The 20,421-nt window shown below is 47.1% G+C and overlaps 1 protein-coding gene across 1 annotated transcript in view; it reads left to right on the forward strand.

The window, feature by feature from the left end:
- Positions 1 to 1,828: 1,828 nt before the first annotated feature.
- The window catches only part of Acad10 (acyl-CoA dehydrogenase family, member 10), a 30,557-nt gene continuing 11,964 nt past the window's right edge, over positions 1,829 to 20,421 (forward strand). The window contains exons 1-11 of the mRNA XM_013023093.1: positions 1,829 to 1,938; positions 3,990 to 4,189; positions 6,365 to 6,513; positions 10,973 to 11,167; positions 12,640 to 12,798; positions 13,594 to 13,753; positions 15,317 to 15,458; positions 17,717 to 17,785; positions 18,224 to 18,405; positions 19,054 to 19,204; positions 19,950 to 20,095. Of these exons, the coding sequence (XP_012878547.1) occupies positions 4,003 to 4,189; positions 6,365 to 6,513; positions 10,973 to 11,167; positions 12,640 to 12,798; positions 13,594 to 13,753; positions 15,317 to 15,458; positions 17,717 to 17,785; positions 18,224 to 18,405; positions 19,054 to 19,204; positions 19,950 to 20,095 (1,540 nt within the window). The 5' untranslated portion in view covers positions 1,829 to 1,938; positions 3,990 to 4,002. The remainder of the gene's footprint in view (positions 1,939 to 3,989; positions 4,190 to 6,364; positions 6,514 to 10,972; positions 11,168 to 12,639; positions 12,799 to 13,593; positions 13,754 to 15,316; positions 15,459 to 17,716; positions 17,786 to 18,223; positions 18,406 to 19,053; positions 19,205 to 19,949; positions 20,096 to 20,421) is intronic.

Raw genomic sequence — 20,421 nt, forward strand, 5'->3', positions numbered from 1 at the left:
GAGGCTGGGGGGCCAGGCCGAGGCCGGGGGAGCCAGGCCGAGGCCGGGGGAGCCAGGCCGAGGCCGGGGCCAAGTTGCTCCTCCGAGCACCCGTGGGGAGTCGGCTGAGGGACGGCGACGGCCTGGCCGAGAGCGCAGTGCCCGGAACAGATCGGCGCCCTGTCCCCGCGGTTCCACCGACGTTCAGCTGAGCGCCTAGACGTGGGGTGCACACTGTTGGGGTACCGTGGCGAATCGAGTAGACACGGTGACTGCCCTCGTGGAGTCGACCTTCATCTCCGCCTGCGCGATCGTGAACTGGCCGCTGCATCGTTATCTGGTGGTTGTGGAGATGCAGTGGCAGCGTATGGAAAGCGATGGCGTTATTTCCACTCTGCCAGACGGCCGTTACCACGTAGATACTGACCATAAGCATTCTAGAGGCTGGGGGGAGGAAGTCAGGTTCAAGATTCTGGGCTACCTAGAGGCCCTGTCTCAAAGCATCAACACCTAGCCTGTAGCTTAGCACTAACATGCACAAGAGCCTGAATCCAGTCTCCAGCACCAGAAAAACAGTAACAGCCACAGCTGGTATTGCAAGTACAAGACAGAATGCTATTCTGGGTACATGCTGTAATGATACACAGGGTGTGTCAGAGGACAGCATGGACATGTGTGTATCGTGAGCACGTAATATGTGCATAAATATAGGTTGTGCCTGCATTCTATGTAAACATGCCGCATACTTTGCTACTATCTGAGTGGCTCAACCTTTGTACCATTGACATTTTGAGTCCTGATAATTTTTTGAGGGTTGAGGATGTGCCCTGTAACACGTTAAATGCCAGTGTCACTTTCATCCAGTGGTAATTACTCAAACCGTGTATAGATATTGTCAAATATTCCTTGGAGTTCAAAGCACCCTCTGTTGAGAATAAAAAGTGCATTAGTCATACACAACGTAGTATAGGCATATGCCTTGAGACATATAAACTTTTAAAGTTTTGCTGGTGCTGGCCTCTCTAGGGTCTTGAGCACGCTGAGTACATATTCTTCCACTGAGACACACCCCTTTCCCATTTGCTCACGTGTTAGGTACTAACCAGAATGTTTTACATGTTTATCTTAAGCAATGGTAACACAAACTATGAGATACTTTGTCTCCACCTTGCAGAGAAGGTAGCTTAGGTGCAGGGAGAGTAATGTGCCCAGCATCTCAGTAAATGGACAAAATCCTTAAATCTCTTTACTAAACCTTCTCAATATGGATAGGAATTATGCATTATTCTAAACTGATTATTCTCATTGGCCAGCAGAAGTCACAGGAGATGCATGCACTAGAGAGCTAGAAAACTAGATTTGTTAGCCAGAAATGGACAAAGGGCTTTATTTTTTTTTTTTGTGGCTGCCAACTCCTATGCAAGTCTTCAGCTTGTCCCCATTTTCTTCCTCTTTCCTTTCTTCTTCCCTCCCTCCCCCACTCTGACCTGGAACTTTAGATCCTCCTGCCTCCTCCTCCTGACTGCTGGGATTACAGCCCAGCCCTTATTGTCTGATGTATCCACGTTATTCATCCTTTCAGCCCATGTGCTGAGCACAGGCTCTGGGTCTAGAAACCACTGAGCCTCAGGGAATAGATGTATGTGAATGTGAGTAGCATAAGCCTTGCTTCATTGTCTGATTTATGAAATAGCGACCCCTTCACATAACACCTTAATAATAGCAGTATAATTATGTGTATGTCTGTATATATATATATACATATATATATGCATATATATATATATATATGATAAGCCTTGTCTTACCATGCAAGGAGCAGATAAAATGTTTTCTGTAATAGGGTTAAGGGATCTACTGAAGGTATGAAGAAGGAGCAAGAGAAGTGAAAATTGTCTCAATCTGCTTGGGAAAAGAAAAAGACTTCTATTAGAGCAGATAAAAAGGCAAGGCTGTGAGGTAAATGTCAATGGCAACTCACCAGGCAGATAAAGCCCAGAAATGTGCCAAGCACAGCAGGTTCTGAGGCCTGGGGGAAGGGGAGGTCCAGGACTCTCCTGATCTGAAGAGCATGACTTGTGTCACGTGTCATGTGTCCATTAGTGGGAGTGTGGGGAGGACTGGCCTCAGGAAGGTACTTTAAACTTGGCCCTTTGGGACTCAAAGATTTTTTCAGCTCTTCCTCATACAAAATGTATCGAACTTTTACAGGCCTATAGTGTGGTGTTTTGTTTTGTTTTTGCCAGAACTGGGGCTTGAACTCAGCCTGGGTATTATCCCTTAGCTTTATTAGCTCAATGCTGGTGCTCTACCACTTGAGTCACAGCTCCACTTCTGGCTCTTTAATAGTTAGAGATACAAATCTTACACCTTCCTGCCTTGGCTTGTCTTTGGACCAGGATCCTCAGATCTCAGCCACCTGAGTAGCTAGGATCACAGGTGTGAGCCATTAGGCTTGGATTTAAATTAATTTCTAATAATCTTTGAAAAGGCATATCAACCTTCCAGCCTTTTTCCCCCCCAAATCACTCCCAAACTCAATACATTTCCAATTACCCAAGAAGTACATCATATCATTTTCAAGATTTACTACTGAAGATTCTTAGCTGAGTAGCATATGTCTATAGTCCCAACTCCTTGGGAGGCTAAGGTAGGATGATCATTTGAGTCCAGGAGTTCAAGACAAAGCATCATCTTAAGAAAAGAGTTCTTCCCATGTTTTTTTCTTTAGAGGCTTCATGAAGAAATGAAGCTACATGTCTCCAAGGAGCATTTAGACTTAGGCAGGCAGCAAGAGAAGCATTCCAGATCAAAGGGACAGCCTTTACAAAGACACAGAAGGATATCATGTGGGTTTTTTTTGTTGTTGTTTTGGTTGGTCGTGAGGACTGAACTCAGGGCCTGGGCATTGTTCCTCAGCTCTTCAGATCAAGGCTAGCGCCCAACCACTTGAGCCACAGCACCACTTCCAACTTTTTTTCTGTTCATGTGGTGCATCCAGAGCCTTGTGTAGGTGAGGCAAATACTCTACCACTGAGCCACCTTTCCAGCCCTTTTTTTTTGGTCAGTTGTAGGGTTGAATTCAGGGCCTGGGTGCTGTCCCTGAGCTCTTTTGCTCAAAGCTAGTGCTCGACTACTTTGAGCCACAACTCCACTTCTGGTTTTGGTTTTGTGAGTGGTGGAGGTGAGTTTCATGGGGACTTTCCTGCCCAGGTTGGCTTTTTTTTTTTTTTTTTGTCGGCCGTGGGACTTGAACTCTGGGCCTGGGCGCTGTCCCTCAGCTCTTCAGCTCAAGGCGAGTGCTCTACCACTTGAGCTACAGCACCACTTCCGGTTTTCTGGTGGTTTATTGGAGATAAGTCTCACGGTCTCTCCTGCCCGGGCTGGCCTTGAACCGCGATCCTCAGATCTCAGCCTCCTGAGTAGCTAGGATTACAGGCGTGAGCCACCAGCGCCCGGCTCCCAGGTTGGCTTTGAACCATGTCCTCAGCTCTCAGCCTCCTCAATAGCTAGGATTACAGACGTGAGCCACCAGTGATCAGCTCTGGTCCTTTTAAATTTTGTTAATGTGTCCATGCTGGCTTGGAACTTTAGGTCCTGCTGTCTTAGACTCCTGAGCAGCTAGAATGACCTCCACGTGCCACCAGGCCGTGCTTCCATGGGAGCTTTTAAATGGATTAAGATGGGACCAGATTTGCAGTTTTGCTCAATGCCTTTGGCCAGTGAATAGGAAGGAATTGGAAGGTGGTTTTCCAAGAAGCAGGAGACCAGCTGGGATCTGAGGATGGAGATGGCAGCAGGAGAGGAGGAAGGGGGATAGTTAGCAATTTCCAAGGGGAAGAACAGACAGCACGGAATCCCCACTTGGTGACTAAGGTAGAGAGGGAGGAGGCACGGAGGTGAATGGGGAGTGTGATAGTTGGTGTCCAGTTCCTCCCCCACGCCTCAGGATGGAAGCCTGGATGGAGGTGGTGCAGCCAAGCTGTGCCCTGTGTCCTTCTTCCTGGCAGCCTCGAAATCACTATGTACATAAGGCGGCTTTGCTGGCCCTCGCGTCTCCAGTGTGCATGGAGGGCAGCTGTCCTGAGACACGTCCAGTGCAGGCAGCAGGGAGCCCACCGATGGAAACATTTGGGGTGCGGTACCTACCGAGCGGTGATTTTTGACATGGGCGGAGTTCTCATTCCCTCTCCAGGGAAAGTGGCTGCTGGTGAGTTCTTCCTTTCTTCCTCTTTTGGAGACCAGGGGTGGGAAGAAGAGAACAGAGGGTGATAGGAAGACAGAGAAGGGATCTTGGGCAGCAGTGCACCCCAATGGGTAGTACTCTGGCCCTGAATCAAATTCCAAGCACCACTTCGTCTTGGAAAAGTTAGTTTCTCTGTCTTAGTTCCTTACCATTAAATAGCAATTTATATGATAGTAATAAGTTAATCGTGTGACTTAGCTTGGGACTTGGGGCGAGTTAAATGAAATAGTTCATAGGAAGCCCTACTTAGTCCAGAGAAGGCTTGTCTCAACCCATATTCTCAGTAGATGAGAATATGTTTATGTGTGGTGATTGTTGTGTTTAAGCACTTTACTCTAGGAACAGGACTACTTCTAGAAGCTTTTTTTTTTGGTCCTGGGCTTGATCTCAGGGCCTGGGTGATTTCTTTGACCGTTTTCAGCCCAAGGCTAATGCTCTATCACTTGAGCCACAGCTCAGCTTTTTTGTGTGTATGTGATTAATTGGAGATAGGATTCTCATGGACTTTCCTGCCTAGGCTGGCTTTGAACCTAAATCCTTAGATCTCAGCCTCTTGAGTAGGTAGGATTGTAGGCATGAGCCACTGGTACCTAGCTTACTTATAGAATTTTTTTTTTTTTTAACCAGTCCTAGGGCTTGAACTGAGAGCCTGGGCACTGTCCCTGAGTTTCTTTTGCTCAAGGCTAGTATTCTACCACTAAGCCACCTTCCTAGCCCCTACTTCTAGAATCTTTTTTTTTGGTCAGTTGTGGGGCTTGAACTCTGTGTTTGGGCACTGTCCCTGCACTCTTCAGCTCAAGGCCAGCGCTCTACCACTTGAGCCACAGTGCTACCTCTGGTTTTCTAGTGGTTTATTGGAGATAAGAGTCTCATGGACTTTCCTGCCTGGGCTGGCTTTGAACCCAGATCCTCAGATCTCAGCTAGGATTACAGGTGTGAGCCACCAGCTTACTTCTAGAATCTTAAATGCTGAGTGAACTCCCCCAGGAACACAAGGCTATGATCTTTCCTTTCCCCTACGCCTGCTGCCTAAGATACCCCATCAAACTCTGTTCCGTGGCTCTCCCTTTATCAGTCCAGTGCACTGGATTCATTTTGGTACCAGGTTCCAAGCCAGCCCAGGCTGAAAAATCCATGAGACTCTTTTATCTCCAGTTAACCAGTAAAAAGCCAGAGGTGGAGCTGTGGTTCGGTTCAAGTAGTAGACAGACAGCTTTGAGCAAAAAAGTCAAAGTGAGAATTTGAGGCCCTGAGTTCTGTGAAGACCTGAATTCAAGTCTCAGTACCTGTACAAAAAACAAATTACATCCTAGAAATATAATTATGGTCCTGGGAGTATCACTTAGTGGTAGAGTACCTGCCTAGCATGCATGAAGCTCTGGATTCCATTCCTCAGTACCACATAAAAGAAGCCAGAAGTGGTGCTGTGGCTCAAGTGGTAGAGTGCTAGCCTTGAGCAAAAGAAGCTTAGGGACAGTGCCTGAGTTCAGGCCCTAGTACTGGCCCCCCCCAAAATATATGTGTGTGTGTGTATGTATGTATGTATGTATATATATATGAATTTTATATATAACACATATAAAGGCTCAGCAACTGTATTATAATGAAAAAATAAAAACCTCAGTCTGTACAAAAAAATAGATATAATTATGTCCAGATGTTCCCAGAATCAGGTCTGTGACTACTTTAGTCTTGTGCATAGAAATCACCTTATTTATCTCACAAGGAAAGCAGCCCTGTGTGCCACGTGGCACAGTGCTGTGCTGCCATAAAGGATTACTGTAGCTTACAACATCAAGGGAGGAGGAGGAGGTGGTCAGAACCAGGCACAGTCCCTCAGGAAGCTCCTTATGTGCCAGGGCTGACTGAGTGACCTCATGTCATTGGTGTAGCCTGGCATTGCCTGAAGCCAGTGTAAGGCCTGATGCTCACGGGCTTATGCTCTCCATCATACAAAGTAGAATCTCTCCTTCAGAGGGCTCAGGTTGAGTTTGCACATCATATAGTCCCCTGAATCCCCAGTGACCCCTGTGTGGGCATCACCATGGTGCCATAGGACCTGGCATAGAAATTCTCCCAGCCCCTGAGTCCAGCTATGTGGGGATGTATCTCACTTTTGGATGTTTTACTTCCTATAAGAATGGGAGGTTCGGAACCAGATCCCTCCTGGAACTATACTGAAGGCCTTTGTCAAAGACGGTGAGGATGGGATCTGGATGAGATTTATGAGAGGAGAAATAAAAACCGACGATTTCTTACAAGAATTTGGGAGAGTTTGCTCTGAAATAGTAAGTAATAAAGATACTTTCTGTTTCCGTATTTGCCTTTTTTGCCTTTTAATGTAATACTCCACCCTGTTGATTAGCTTGAAAATATGAAAACCCAATAACCCATTATATGATTCTAAGCTATTTATCCCCCTCCCTAGGCACTCAGCTTTATACATGAATAAATAAAAATGTTCTTTCCTCAAAGCCATCTGCAGATATTGAAACAGGAGCCATCTGCATAATGGCTTTGATTCCCAAGCTTATGAAATCAATAGTAATATTGATCATTACCCTCATGCTAAGCTCTTATTTCTGTTAACTCACATAACCTTCACATAACTCTACTAAAATATAATTTAAAATGTAATAGAGGGCTGGGAAGGTGGTTCAGTGGTAGAGTGCTTGCCTTGCATGCATGAGGCCCTGGGTTCGATTCCTCAGCACCACATAAGCAAAAAGAAAAAAGCCGGAAGTGGCGCTGTGGCTCAAGTGGTAGAGCGCTAGCCTTGAGCTGAAGAGTTGAGGGACAGCACCCAGGCCCAGAGTTCAGGCCCCACTACCGGACCCAAAAAAACAAAAAATAAAAAAATAAAATGTAATAGAAAATTTCTGTGGTGTGGACAGATTATCCTACAAAAGTGTGACTTAATGTCACTTAAAAATTGTCAAGCCGGGCGCTGGTGGCTCACGCCTGTAATCCTAGCTACTCAGGAGGCTGAGATCTGAGGATCACGGTTCAAAGCCAGCCCGGGCAGGAGAGACTGTGAGACTCCTATCTCCAATAAACCACCAGAAAACCGGAAGTGGTGCTGTGGCAAGTGGTAGAGCGCTCGCCTTGAGCTGAAGAGCTGAGGGACAGCACCCAGGCCCAGAGTTCAAGCCCCACGACCGACAAAAAAAAAAAAATTGTCAAAATGGTAAATTTTATGTTATCTACACTTCCCACAATTAAAAAGAGTACCTAAATCTGAAAATCATGAAGCTGAATGAAGAAACTAGTCAGAAATTATGGTGTCACAATTCTAATTGAGCACTTCCAGCATACTCAAATCTATAGATATAGAAAGTAAATTATAATATATACTAATAAAAAAATCTTTAAAATTGGGCAAAGGAGCTAAGGAGAGACTTCCCAGAAGAGGAGGTAAGAATGGCAAAGAAACACATGAAGAAATGCTCATCAGCCCTGGCCATAAAGGAAATGCAAACCAAAACAACCCTAAGATTCCATCTCACCAAGTTAGATTGGCCATCATTGTGAATTCAAACAACAGTAAATGTTGCACTGTTGGTTGGGATGTAAAACTGATATAACCACACTGGACAGTAGTCTGGGGGTTCCTCAAAAACTAAATATAGATTTTTCCCTATAACCTGGCCATACCACTGCTGGGCATCTACCCAGAACATCACAAGCCAGGATACCCTAAAGACACCTGCACATCCATGTCCACTGCTGTATTATTCACAATAGCCAAGTTGTACAAACAGCCCAGATGCCTCACAATAGATGAGTGGATCCAAAAAAAAATGTGGTACCTAAACACAACGGAGTTTTACACAGCCATTAGAATATGTTATTTACAGGGAAATAGATGGATCTAGAACAAATCATGTTAAGCTCAGAGAGACAAAACAGTGCATGTTTTCTCTCATATGCAGAAGCTAGATCTAAAATACACTGAGCCATGATAAATTATACGGGACTAGGCCTACACACAGTGTGGTTACAGAGGAGGACGCTCTTGGGAGAGGAACACAGGCACACTGCCTGCGTGCATCTGATCATACAAAATTCTATTTATCAAAATGAACTCCAGGAAATGGAAACAAGAGGCTTTTTCTTTTTTGCTGTTTTTGTTTTCTTTCCTTTTTGTTCTGTTTGTTCATTTATATGTCTTTGGGTACAGGAATGGAGGGACAAATAGTGAACAAATCCAACAGTGGTACTCACTGGACACTATGTTGAAGAAGAACTACACAACTTGTGGGTGGGATGGAAGGGGAAAACTGGGAGAGCCAGGGAAGGGTGACATTGTTCAAAAAGAAATGTCCTCTTTACTTGACTTGTGTAGCTGTAACCCCTGGGTACATCACCTTTAAAAAAAAACTTTTTAAAACCTTTAAAGAAACTTTTTAAAAAATAAAAAAAAGGAAAGTAGATTTTTTTCTTTCCTTTTTTTTTTGGGGGGGTGTTAGTGGGGTTTGAACTCAGGGGCTTTCCCTTGTGTGGCTGATGTACTATCATTTGAACCATACCTCTAGCCCTGTGTTTTGCTGGTTATCTTAGAGATGGAGTCTCATGGACTTTTCTGCCTGGGCTGGCCTTGAACTGCCATCTTCTAGATCTTAGCCTGATTAGCTATAATTACAGGTGTAAGCCACCTGGAACTGGCTTGCTTTTGTTATGGTCTTTCTGCCTAGCCCAGCCTGGATCATAGTCCTCCTATATACTCTTCCCATGTAGTTGGGGTGACAGGTACATAACACTATGCCCAGCTTTTTACTAGTTGAGAGGAGTCTCTTGAACTTTTTTTAAAAACCAGTCCTGGGTCTTGAACTCAGGGCCTGGGCTCTATCTCTGAGCTTCTTCTGCTCAAGGCTAGCACTCTATCATTTGAGCCACAGCACCACTTCTGGCTTTTTCTGCTTATGTGGTACTTAGGACTTGAACCTAGGACTTCATGCATGGTAGGCAAGCACTCTACCACTAAGATACATTCCCAGCCCATCTCTTGAACTTTTTGCCTGAGCTGACCCTGTTTTTGTCTCTTGGGTCGTGAGGCTTTACAGGTGTGAGCGATTTCACCTGTCTAGCCTAACAAGGGCAGGGCTCTGAGTTCTAAACCTAGTACCACCACCAATAACAAAAGGATGAAAAAGGATTAGTGGTTTCTTGGACTCAGGGTGTTGGGTGTAGGGTAGTAAAAGTGTTGCACAATAATATGTTCATATTAAAAACCATAGACTAGTACACTTCAGATGGGCAGATTGCTATGTCAATTATATTTCTGTAAAGTCATTATGATATATAGGCATTTGTCTTGACTTTGCAGATTTTGGTGCATTGACTGATTTTGGTGCAGAGGTTGAAATTAAAAACAAGAACATTGGGCTGTAGCTCAGTGGCAGAGCACTTACCTAGCATACATGAGGCCCTGGGTTCAGTCCTTAGCACCAAAAAAAGTCAAGACAACTATAGTTTATAATGGGGATGCTAAGTAAAGGCAATATAAAATCATCAAATGCTTGTCCTCTAGATCATTAAAAATAAATTACTTCTGCTTAATATACTTTTAAAGTTTAATATATCTTCTTGTGACATTCTGGCTTTTTTCTTTTCTAAACTGTCAATCCATAAGTAGAGTAACTGCAGTATTGATATTCTCTAATCATTGTAACTTTGTGGGTTTTTTTTTTTAGTTTATTTTTTGAAACAGTCTTACCATGTAGCACAGATTGACCTTGAACTCATGATTCTGCCTCCATCTTACTAGTACTGAGATGATAGGTTTGTACCACCAAATCTGGATTCTAGTCTGTTTTTTTTTCTTTTCTTTTTTTTTTTTTTTTGTACTGCTCCATGGCCTAGGCTCAGCTCACAGCTAATGTTCTACCACTTGAGCCACAGCTCCACTTCTGGCTTTTTTTAGTGGTTAATTGGATATAAGAATCTCCTGGAACCGGGTGCCAGTGGCTCACGCCTGTAATCCTAGCTACTCAGGAGGCTGAGATCTGAGGATCATGGTTCAAAGCCAGCCCGGGCAGCAAAGTCCGTGAGACTCTTTATCTCCAATAAACCACTAGAAAATCAGAAGTGGTGCTGTGGTTCAAGCGGTAGAGTGCTCACCTTGAGCTGAAGAGCACAGGGACAGCCCAAGCCCAGAGTTCAAGCCCCACGACTGACAAAAAAAAAAGAATCTCATAGACTTTCCTGCCCAATCTGGCTTTGAACTGCAATCCTCTGATCCCAGCCTGCTGAGGAGCTAGGATTATGGGTGTAAGCTACTGGTGCCTTGTAGCCAGGCACAATGGCACCCACTTGTAGTTGTAGCTACACAGGAGCCTAAACAGGGGGATCCTTTGAGCTGCCTGTTTGGGGCTACTCTGGGCAACATAGTGAGACTGTCTCAAAAAACAACCAAATAAACAGAACTCCCCTCAAAATCATGTGTAGCCTTGTGCTGGTGGTTCACGCCTGTAATCCTTGCTTCTTAGGAGGCTTCTCCAAGTGTTGCTTTCAGAGCCAGCCTTACCTCCAATGAACCACCATAAAACTGGAAGTGGCACTGTGGCTCAAAGTGGTAGAGCACTTGCCTTGAGCAAAAGAGCTCAGGGACAGCGCCCAGGCCCTGCGTTCAATCCCCACAACCAACCAGAAATTTTTAAAAATCACATGTGGAATTCAGCGTGTAGGTGAGGAGCCAAGGGTCATGAATTGAGGCTCATCAGGGCTCCTCCCGCTTTATGTCTGCAGTCAAAGACCACTGTGCCGGTGGACTCGTTCTTCTCTCTGATGACCAGCAAGCAGATGGCAAGGCCATTCCCAGTGATGACCCAGGCCATTTCTCAGATCCGGGCCAAAGGTCTTCAGACCGCAGTCTTGAGCAATAATTTTTATCTCTCCAATGGGAAAAGCTTTTTGCCCCTGGACCGGAAACAGTTTGATGTGGTAAGCTGAGGGGAAGGCTGTGGAAACAGGGTCTCACACTCACCCCAGGATGTAACATTGGATGCTGCTTGTGTGCAGCTCTTAGCTTTGACTGAGATCGGTGTTGGGTTGAAGCGGAGCTTTTACAGTGATAACTCAGCCCACACATCTGAAAGGCTTCTCTGACCTTTCCTGAGACCAACTAGAGTCATTTATGTATTTAGGTTTTATTTCTGTTTATTTTCTAATAATGTGCATTGATTGCACATTGTTTTATTTCTACACATGCAAACAATATACTTTGATCAAGTTCATCTCAATTATTCTTTTGTATCTACCCTTTCATCTTTTCTTCTTTTTTGGTGCTGGTTCTAGGCCTTGACTCAGGGCCTGGGCTTTTTTTTTTTTCTCAAGGCTAGCTTTCTATTACTTGAGTCACACCTCCGTTTCCGGCTTTTCTGGTGCTTAATTGCTTGGGCTGGCTTTGAGCCTTGATCCTCAGATCTCAGCCTCCTGAGTAGCTAGGATTATAGGTATAGACTACAGGCATGGCTCCTTTTTTAAAAACAATTTTTGTGTTTTATGGCTTTTATTGTTCTGTTTTCATACATACATATAAAGTACTTCTGGCATATTGGTCCCCTGCATCCTTTCCTTCCCTGCTTTGCCCTCTGACCAGTCTTCCCCAAAGCCCTCTTTTATCAAGACCAACCTGATTGCCCTGTTTTTGTGGTGCTAATTCCTGCACTACAATTTGGTACACGTGTCCTTTAATGTTTATGACATAATTTAGACACATCTGGCTTTGTGTAGATGTCTATTTATGTCTTACATAAATAGGATTGACCCTTTAGGGGATGCAAAGCCCACAGTGGCAAGAGGGTTTCCAGGGCCTTCTACAGGGAAGATGGGAACCCTCTCACCTGTCTAGCCAAGAGTTACGGCCTCTGGAACACACCAGAGAGAATTTCTCTGGCAACTTAAGTGTTTGACATGTCATTTCACAGCATCATCTGTTTCTTTCCACTCTGGGAGCGGCATTAGGTGTGCTTCTAGGAGGTGGCATGTCCCCTCTGCAGCTTCACTTCTGCTCGACGTCACCATCGTGGGTGACAGGACGAAGTGCTGACATGCAGACAGCGAGGAAAGTGTTTGTGTGGCCACAGTGTCCAATATAGAACCCATGTTTGTCCCTCGGTTTGTAGCCCTGAATTTCCAGCTTATGAAGACAGCGCCATTTTATATCACAGCACTGTGAGCGGTTTGAGATTTAAGACAAGGTCTCACTAGATAGCACAGTCTGGCCTTGAACTCACAATCCTACTGCTTCAGCCTCCCAAGTGCTGGGATTATAGATGTGCACCACCATGCCCAGCTAGTACAGTACACTTTTAAGTTACATATTTCAATAAAACTCACGTGCCCACTTTCTGCGCTTTATCTCAAGAAGCATGTCAGAGCTCTTCCTTTAGGGGCCCCGCTCCCCTCCCTAGGTGGTGGAGTCCTGTGTGGAAGGCATCTGTAAGCCGGACCCCAGGTTGTACCAGCTGTGTCTGCAGCGCCTCGGCCTGCAGCCCTCTGACTCCATCTTCCTGGATGACCTGGGACCAAATCTGAAAGCAGCTGCCAGCCTGGGCATTCATACCATCAAAGTAAGAGTCACTGTGCTTTGAACCCCCGGCCAGACACCAGGACTTAGTGCAAGCATCCCTGGGGCGGGGGGGTCCTCTTACATTTGTAGCTGTAGGTTACTTTCAGAGCTTTCCCCACCTCATTGTTTAACCAGTGAGGAAACCAGCATGACCCGCTCCTTGCGTTTCAGCGGCAACGAAGCTGCTCTGTACGAAGAAGGCTGCTGGAGTAAAGAGTGCCAGGCATCTAGACTAAGCCAGGCTTTTCTATGATGGGAGCCAGCGGCTGCCAGGCACACGGGCTGCCCTGCCCCCCTCCCACCGCCCCTCGCCCTGGCCCAGCCCTGTGCGAGGGTTCCCTGGCTAGCCTTTTTACATTTGGATTTGTATGGTTAAGCTGAGTTGCTGGAGGGACAGAGCCAATGCTGTGTCCTAGTCATCTGCTCTCTTGGCACGAAATGTCTTCTAAACTCTTATGTAGGGTCTCCCTACATAGCTCAGGCCAGTCTGGATGCCCCTGCCTCAGCCTCTGTGGGCTGCTATTACAGGTATGCACCACTATGCCCGGCTTATTGTAAGCTTTTAAGCAGCACTCTTCTGTGCATGTGGGAAGTTGAGAGTGGTTAGGAATTACATTAAAGAGAGTCAAACAGAAGAGGACAGAATCTGTTTCTTCATTAGCTGAGTGTGCTGGCTCTAGAGCCTTCCTCAGAGGACTGACTCCTTGGGTGTTTCTCCTGAGGATCGGCTCTGGGAGAGACAGGTGAAGATGGACAGGGCTCACCCCCATGAGGTTGAGATTCTCTTCCAAACCAGGTCGATGACCCAGAGACTGCAGTGAAGGAACTGGAAGCTCTTCTGGGTTTTCCATTGCGCATGGGCATTCCCAACACACGTCCTGTGAGGAAGAATATGGAAATTCCAAAAGATGCCTTGCAGACATACCTCAAGAACTTGCTGGGGAGCGGAGGCCCAGGTATGGAAGGCCGTGGGGGTTTGTGGCCCTGTGCGCAGCCAGGCTTCCAGGCTGCTGCTCACTTTCAACCCCTGGTGGGCTGGCAGGGAAGAGCCCTGCTTGCAGTTTTGTGTGGGGAAAGTAGCAATTTCCTTTCTCTTTCCTTTTTGTCTTTCCTTTTCCCCCTTTTTATTTCTTTCTCCTTTTTCTTTCTCCCTTTCTCTTCCTTCCTTCCTTGCTTCCCTCCCTCCTCCCTCCTTCTTTCCTTCCATACTAGGGCTTGATTTCAGGGCCTGGGCATCATCCTTTAGCTTTCGCACTCAAGGCTGGTGTTCTATCACTTGAGCAACAGCTCCATTTCCAGCCTATGCTGGCTTTGAACTGTGATCCTGCGATTTCAGCTCTTAAGTCACTAGGCTTACCGTACCCGGCTTACAAGCGCCTTGCTTTGGGATCACAACAGTACACTGTGGCTCAGCAGCACTGTCCTGCAAACTGCCCTAGAGGAGGAAAGGAACTTGGGGGCTACCGTTTGTGCTCAGGGTAGTTGGGAGTTTGTCAGTTTTTTTTTTTTTTTGGGTCCGGTCGTGGGGCCTGAACTCTGGGCCTGGGCACTGTCCCTCAGCTCTTCAGCTCAAGGCTAGAGCTCTACCACTTGAGCCACAGCGCCACTTCCGGCTTTTTTCTTTTTGCCTATGTGGTGCTAACGAATCGAACCCAGGGCCTCAAGCATGCAAGGCAAGCGCTCTACCACTGAGCCACCTTCCCAGCTCAGTTTGTCAGTTTTTGAGGCGACAGCTGGTTTGGTGGAGGTGAGTTCTAAGTTGATGATTTAAAAAAAAAAATCAACAAGCTGGTGCCACTTTGTCTGGACTCTTTCTTTACACTTCAGCTCAGACAAGCGGTGTACCGATGCTGGGCAGAGCTTCCCACCTGTGACTCAACTCTGCTTGATCCTTACAAGAGATCCACGCTTGGACGTCTCCCGGCGATTACAGCCGTGGTGTTCCTTTGGTTCTTGTGGGGACCACACTGGCTGTTTCCAGCCTGCTCTCTCTGACAGGAATCTATGTAGGGCTCGGTGTTGTCATGAGGCCAAGTGTGGGTGAGGTCCACTTCCGCCAGGAGCTGGCAAGCAGGCCACAATCCTGGAACTTTGGCTGGTGCTGAAGACACAACGTGTAGCTGACACATTGGTGTTGGGCATGGTTTGGTTGAGTGGGGTGAGGGACACACCTGGGCACTTTCCATCCTTGTGGCCAGCTGGGTTGCCATGTGTGTGCTGTAGTTCACGGGGCAGGAGCCGGCCAGGGGGACGATGCGGAATACCAGGCAGCATGGGAAAATGACCAGGTACAAAGGAAGTGGTCTTTGCCATGCTGTGGTGACCTCTGACTTTGCCCCACGCCAACAGGGTGTGGCTGGGGCTCAGTTGCCTTACCCAAGGAGGAGGTTTCTGGCTTTTTTTTTTCTGCACTGCTTCAAAGATGATGTTCTGTACCCCAAAGGCAGAACTCAGGGAGAAGGGGCATCTGTCCACATCTGGCTCCAGCTGTGCTCTGAGTGTTGTTTGGAAACTTGCAGGTCCTTTAGAACTCCTACAGTTTGATCATGGACAGTCAAATCCAACTTACTACATCAAGTGGGCTGACCACCAGCTGGTTCTGAGGAAGAAGCCTCCAGGGGCTCTCCTTCCGTCTGCCCATGCAGTGGAGCGGGAGTTCAGGTAAGTTGGGGGGCGGGTAAGAGTGTGCAGCCCTGAGACCATAGGTGAGTTTCTGTGAAGGTGCCATGTAGTAGTATATAAATCTGCATTGTAGCCAGGAAGCTCAGTCAAGCCTGTAATCCCAGCTACGTAAGAGGTAGAGATCAGTGGATTGTGGTTTGAAGCCAGCTTGAGCAAAGAGACTCCATCTCAACCAATAGCTCTGGGTGAGGTGGTGCACACCTGTTATTTCAGCCACCAGAACAATGGCTGGGCACAGTGCTGCACACCTGTCTTCCCCAGCAACCCAGCAAAGCATAAACAGGAGGACCACATTCCAGGCTGGCCCCGGCATAAAGTAAGACCTTACCTCAAAAATAACATGCAAGCTGGGCACCCGTGGCTCATGCCTGTAATCCTAGCTATTCAGGAGGCTGAGATCTGAGGATTGAGACTGGGAAGGTGGCTTAGTGGTAGAATGCATGCCTAGCATGCATAAAGCCCTGGGTTTAATTCCTCAGTACTACGTAAACAGAAAAAGCCCAAAGTGGTGCTGTGGCTCAAGTGGTAGAGTGTTAGACTTAAGCAAAAGAAGCTCAGGATCAGTGCCCAGGACCTGAGTTCAAGCCCCAGGACTGTCCAAAAAAAAAACCTAAAAAAATAATAAAATACCTTGAATGTTCTACAAATGTCAGTCGAGTCAGCTATTGATAGCTTTGTTCAGCTCTATGTCTTTACATAAATCTAACTTTGGTTCTATGGCTACTGAGAGGGATGTTTCTCCTCAGTTGTGATCATTTTTATGTATTTTGAAGCTGTATCGTTATGCACATATGCATTTGCTATTATAATGTCTTGTTTGTAATGTCCTCTTTGTCTCTGATAATTGCTCTCACTTATTAGACTTTTCAGCTGCATGGTACTTTCCTTTCCGTCTTTTTATTTTCAGCCTATCTATGGTGATTTGTTCTTTTTTTTTTTTTTTTTTTTTTTTTTTTTTTGGTCAGTTGTAGGGCCTGAACTTTGGGCCTGGGCACTGTCCCTCAGCTCAAGGCTAGCGCTCTACCACTTGAGCCACAGCACCACTTCCAGCTTTTTCTGCTTATGTGGTGCTGAGGAATCGAACCCAGGACCTCATGCTTGCAAGGCAAGCACTCTACCACCAAGCCACCTTCCCAGCCCTGGTGATTCGTTCTATACTGTTTTGTGTTTTTCTTTTTCCAACCCTAGGGCTTGAACTCAGGGCCTGTTTGCTGATTCTGAGCTTCTGTTGCTCAAGGTTAATAGTGTTCTACCACTTGAGCTACAGCTCCAATACTGGCTTTTTCTGAGAAGTTTTTTTTTGTTTTTTTTGGGTCCGGTTGTGGGGCCTGAGCTCTGGGCCTGGGCGCTGTCCTTCAGCTCTTCAGCTTAAGGCTAGTGCTCGGCCACTTGAGCCACAGCGCCACTTCCGGCTTTTTTCTTTTTGCTTATGTGGTGCTGGGGAATCGAACCCAGGGCCTCAGTCATGCAAGGCAAGCGCTCTACCACTGAGCCACCTTCCCAGCCCCCAGCTTTTTTTCTTTTTGCTTATGTGGTACTAAGGATTCGAACCCAGGGCCTCATGCATGCAAGGCAAGCGCTCTACCAGAGCCACCTTCCCAGCCCCTCTGAGAAGTTTTTTATATTTAATTTTTTGTTGGTTGGGGGGCTTGAACCCAGGGTCTGGGTTGTCTCTGAGCTCTTTTATTCAAGACTAGTGCTCTGCCACTTGAGCTACAATGCCACTTCTGGTTTTCTAGTGGTTAAATGGAGATAAGAGTCTCACAGACTTTCCTGCCTGGGCTGACTTTGAACCATGGTCCTGATCCTCAGATCTCAGCCTCCTGAGCTAGGATTACTAGCATGAGCCATGGGTCCCCTGCTATATTTTTTAAAGTATTCCTTTTGTAGACCTCATATAGTTAGGTCATGTTTCTATTCAGCCTGACAATTAAGCTATTAAATTTAATGAAATTGCTGATATTTTCTTGTTTTGTGTTTTTCTTACCTACTTTTGGGTCCCTTGAATATTTTTTAGAATTTCATCTTAGTCTTTGCACGTCCCTTGTGTGTATATGTGTGTGTGTGTTGTTGTTGTTGTTGTTGGGAATCCAACTCAGGGCCTCCTGATGCAGCTCAAGCACCATACCACTAGGTTACAGCCCAGCTCCAGCGGACTGTGTTGTAAATCAGAAAAGCAATCTGCAGAGGCTCATCAGTGTTTCCCTCGCAAAGCTCATTTTTCTTTGCTCTGGCAGAATAATGAGAGCCCTGGCAAAAGCTGGAGTGCCTGTCCCCACTGTTCTGGACCTCTGTGAAGATTCGAGGTAAGGTTCACATGGTTCAGCGACTGTGTATCCAAGTGAAGAAGAGAAAAGCCCCTTCACTGGCTCAAGTGCCATTTTGGTAGAGATAAAGCAAGTACAATTTGGGTGGGAGAGAAAAGACTCTATAGCCACTTCGCTCAGAAGTTTCAGATCTTTAGGTTACCCTAGTACACATGTGCGCATGCACCAGTACTGGGGCTGGCACTTAGGTGCTATCCCTTAGATTTTAGCACTCAACACTGGCACTCTGTCACTTGTGTCACACTTCTACTTCCAGTCTTTTGCCAGTTACCTGGAGGTAAGAGGCTCAGACTCTAAACACCCTGTACTTATGTGTAGAGGGACCAGGAAATGTCTAGTATGGCCAAGGTGAGCTCTTCCTGGGCACCATGCCTACACTTGGCCCCTGAACGCCTCTGTGTCTCCCCTGCCCCCCAGTGTCGTAGGCACACCCTTCTACTTGATGGAATACTGCCCAGGTCTCATCTACAAAGACCCCTCCCTGCCAGGCTTGGACCCAAGCCATAGACGAGCCATCTACACTGCCATGAACAAAGCTCTGTGCACAATTCACAGTGTGGACCTGAAGGCCACAGGGCTAGAATTCTATGGGAAACAAGGTGAGAAGCTGCTGGGCCTCTGCAGTTAGGGTCTGGATGGTAGCCTTGAACTCTGAGGCCTTGCACTCTTGCTCGGCTTTTGCACTCGTAACTGATGCTCTATCACTTGAGCCACACCTCCAATCCATCCATCCACTTTTTATAAAATTAATGCATGTGAATTTTAGGTGTTTCTCATTCTGCTACCTGTTTCCTTCCTCCCTTCCTTCGCCCCTCTCTCCCTGTGTCCCTCCATCCTTCCCAGACAGAGCCTCACTGTTTTCTAGGCTGGCTTTAGCCTCCTGAGTAGCTGGTACCCAAGGCTTTACATACTTTATCATCCCAGAAACTTAGGAGAATCATTTCATGGATGAGAAAGATAAGGCACAGAAGGGTTAAGTCATTTGTCTGCTTGTCTGGCTGCAGAGTTCATGCTCTTAGTTGGCCATTGTTGTTTGGACAAAAGGGACTGACTCTAGGCTATTAGGAAGCTTACAAAGTGTGCAAGATGGCCGGGGCTCACTAGGAAGGCCCCATGGAGCATACAGAACCAAACAAGGCAGACGCTGACATAACACTCCAGTGTTTCTGAGGGTTTCACCACCCTGGCTAGTTTTCAAAGCCTTTGGAGGTTGCTGGCACCGCAGGTTCTAACCGTGGTCCCCACAGGGGACTATCTTCCCCGCCAGGTGCAAACCTGGACCAAGCAGTACCGAGCCGCGGAAACCACCACCATCCCCGCCATGGAGAGGCTCATCCAGTGGCTGCCGCTCCACCTCCCCCAGGAACAGAGGACCACGGTGGTGCATGGGGACTTCAGGTGGGCACATGTCAGGGAGTGGAGTACTAGATGGGAAAGATGATGGGCAGGGCCCTGGAAGAGGGAAATCAAACCATGGGCCATGGTCTATTTGACAGAAGGAATTATTCCTCTTACCTCATGCTTTGTCAGCCTTGACCCTAAGGCATTTGGGGGGAGCTGCTCTCCGTGGTGCCTTCTCCCCACTTCCAAGTTGTAACCACTAGAAGCACCTTAGACAGTGTCCCCTGGACTTCTTGGCTGGTGGCTCATGGCTTTGAAGGAAGCCTTGTCACCTTTCCAGACCCAACCTAGACCTAGGAGTCCCCCTGCATCCCTGCTCCTTACCGTGTATTTGTTAGGAACCAGGGGCCTCAAGAGGCGAGGCATTAGGCTGGAATTTTTGTGGCATGATCATCAAGGACTTTGCACATCTGCTTTCGAGTCGTTGGAAGGTAGCTGTGGGGAACGGGCTGCCTGGCCAGCGCTGTGGTCCACAGTAGAGGAATTCTGCCACCCTCCACCCTCTGCCCAAAGGAAGCTGGGCAAATAACTGGTCAGGCAATCTCCCGCCGGTGCCTCTGATTGGCTGAGTACAGTGGGAAGTCAGAACACCAGGTGACCCCGCAGTCCACACTCCCAGCACGGTCCAGGGCAGGCGGGGTAGGGAGGGTGCTTGGAAGAACAAGTGGACCGTGCTGGTACAGAGCACACCCTCGGGCGGAGTCCCCAGAGCCATCCATCTCATTCCCATGCGGCTTTTCAGGCTCGACAACCTGCTGTTTCACCCAGAAAAGCCAGAAGTGCTTGCTGTCCTGGACTGGGAACTTTCCACCTTAGGTGACCCCCTCTCAGATGTCGCGTACAGCTGCCTGGCTCACTACCTGCCGTCCAGTTTCCCACTGCTGAGAGGTAAGAATGGCCCCGCCTGGGAGCCAGCCAGCCCAGCACTGGGAGCTAGTCTGGCCGAGGGACAACTGGACTAGGTATGACCACACAGTCCTGGGCTGGGTGTAGAAATCATGTGCTGGGGTGAGTGGGTGTACGAGGCATGGCAGGGGACCAGTACGCCTGCCTAAAGCCCTCCTGCACATGCTCACACATGGCTAATTTCTACTTGATTTTTATTTTTATTTTTTTTTATTTTATTTTATTTGTGAACATACTGTACAGAGGGGTTACAATTGCATGGGCAGGATAATGCGTACATTTCTTACCAAGCATTGCAGCCTCCTCCT

The sequence above is a fragment of the Dipodomys ordii genome, unplaced genomic scaffold (assembly GCF_000151885.1).
Source record: "Dipodomys ordii isolate 6190 unplaced genomic scaffold, Dord_2.0 Scaffold66, whole genome shotgun sequence".
NCBI classification, from domain to species: Eukaryota; Metazoa; Chordata; class Mammalia; order Rodentia; family Heteromyidae; genus Dipodomys; species Dipodomys ordii.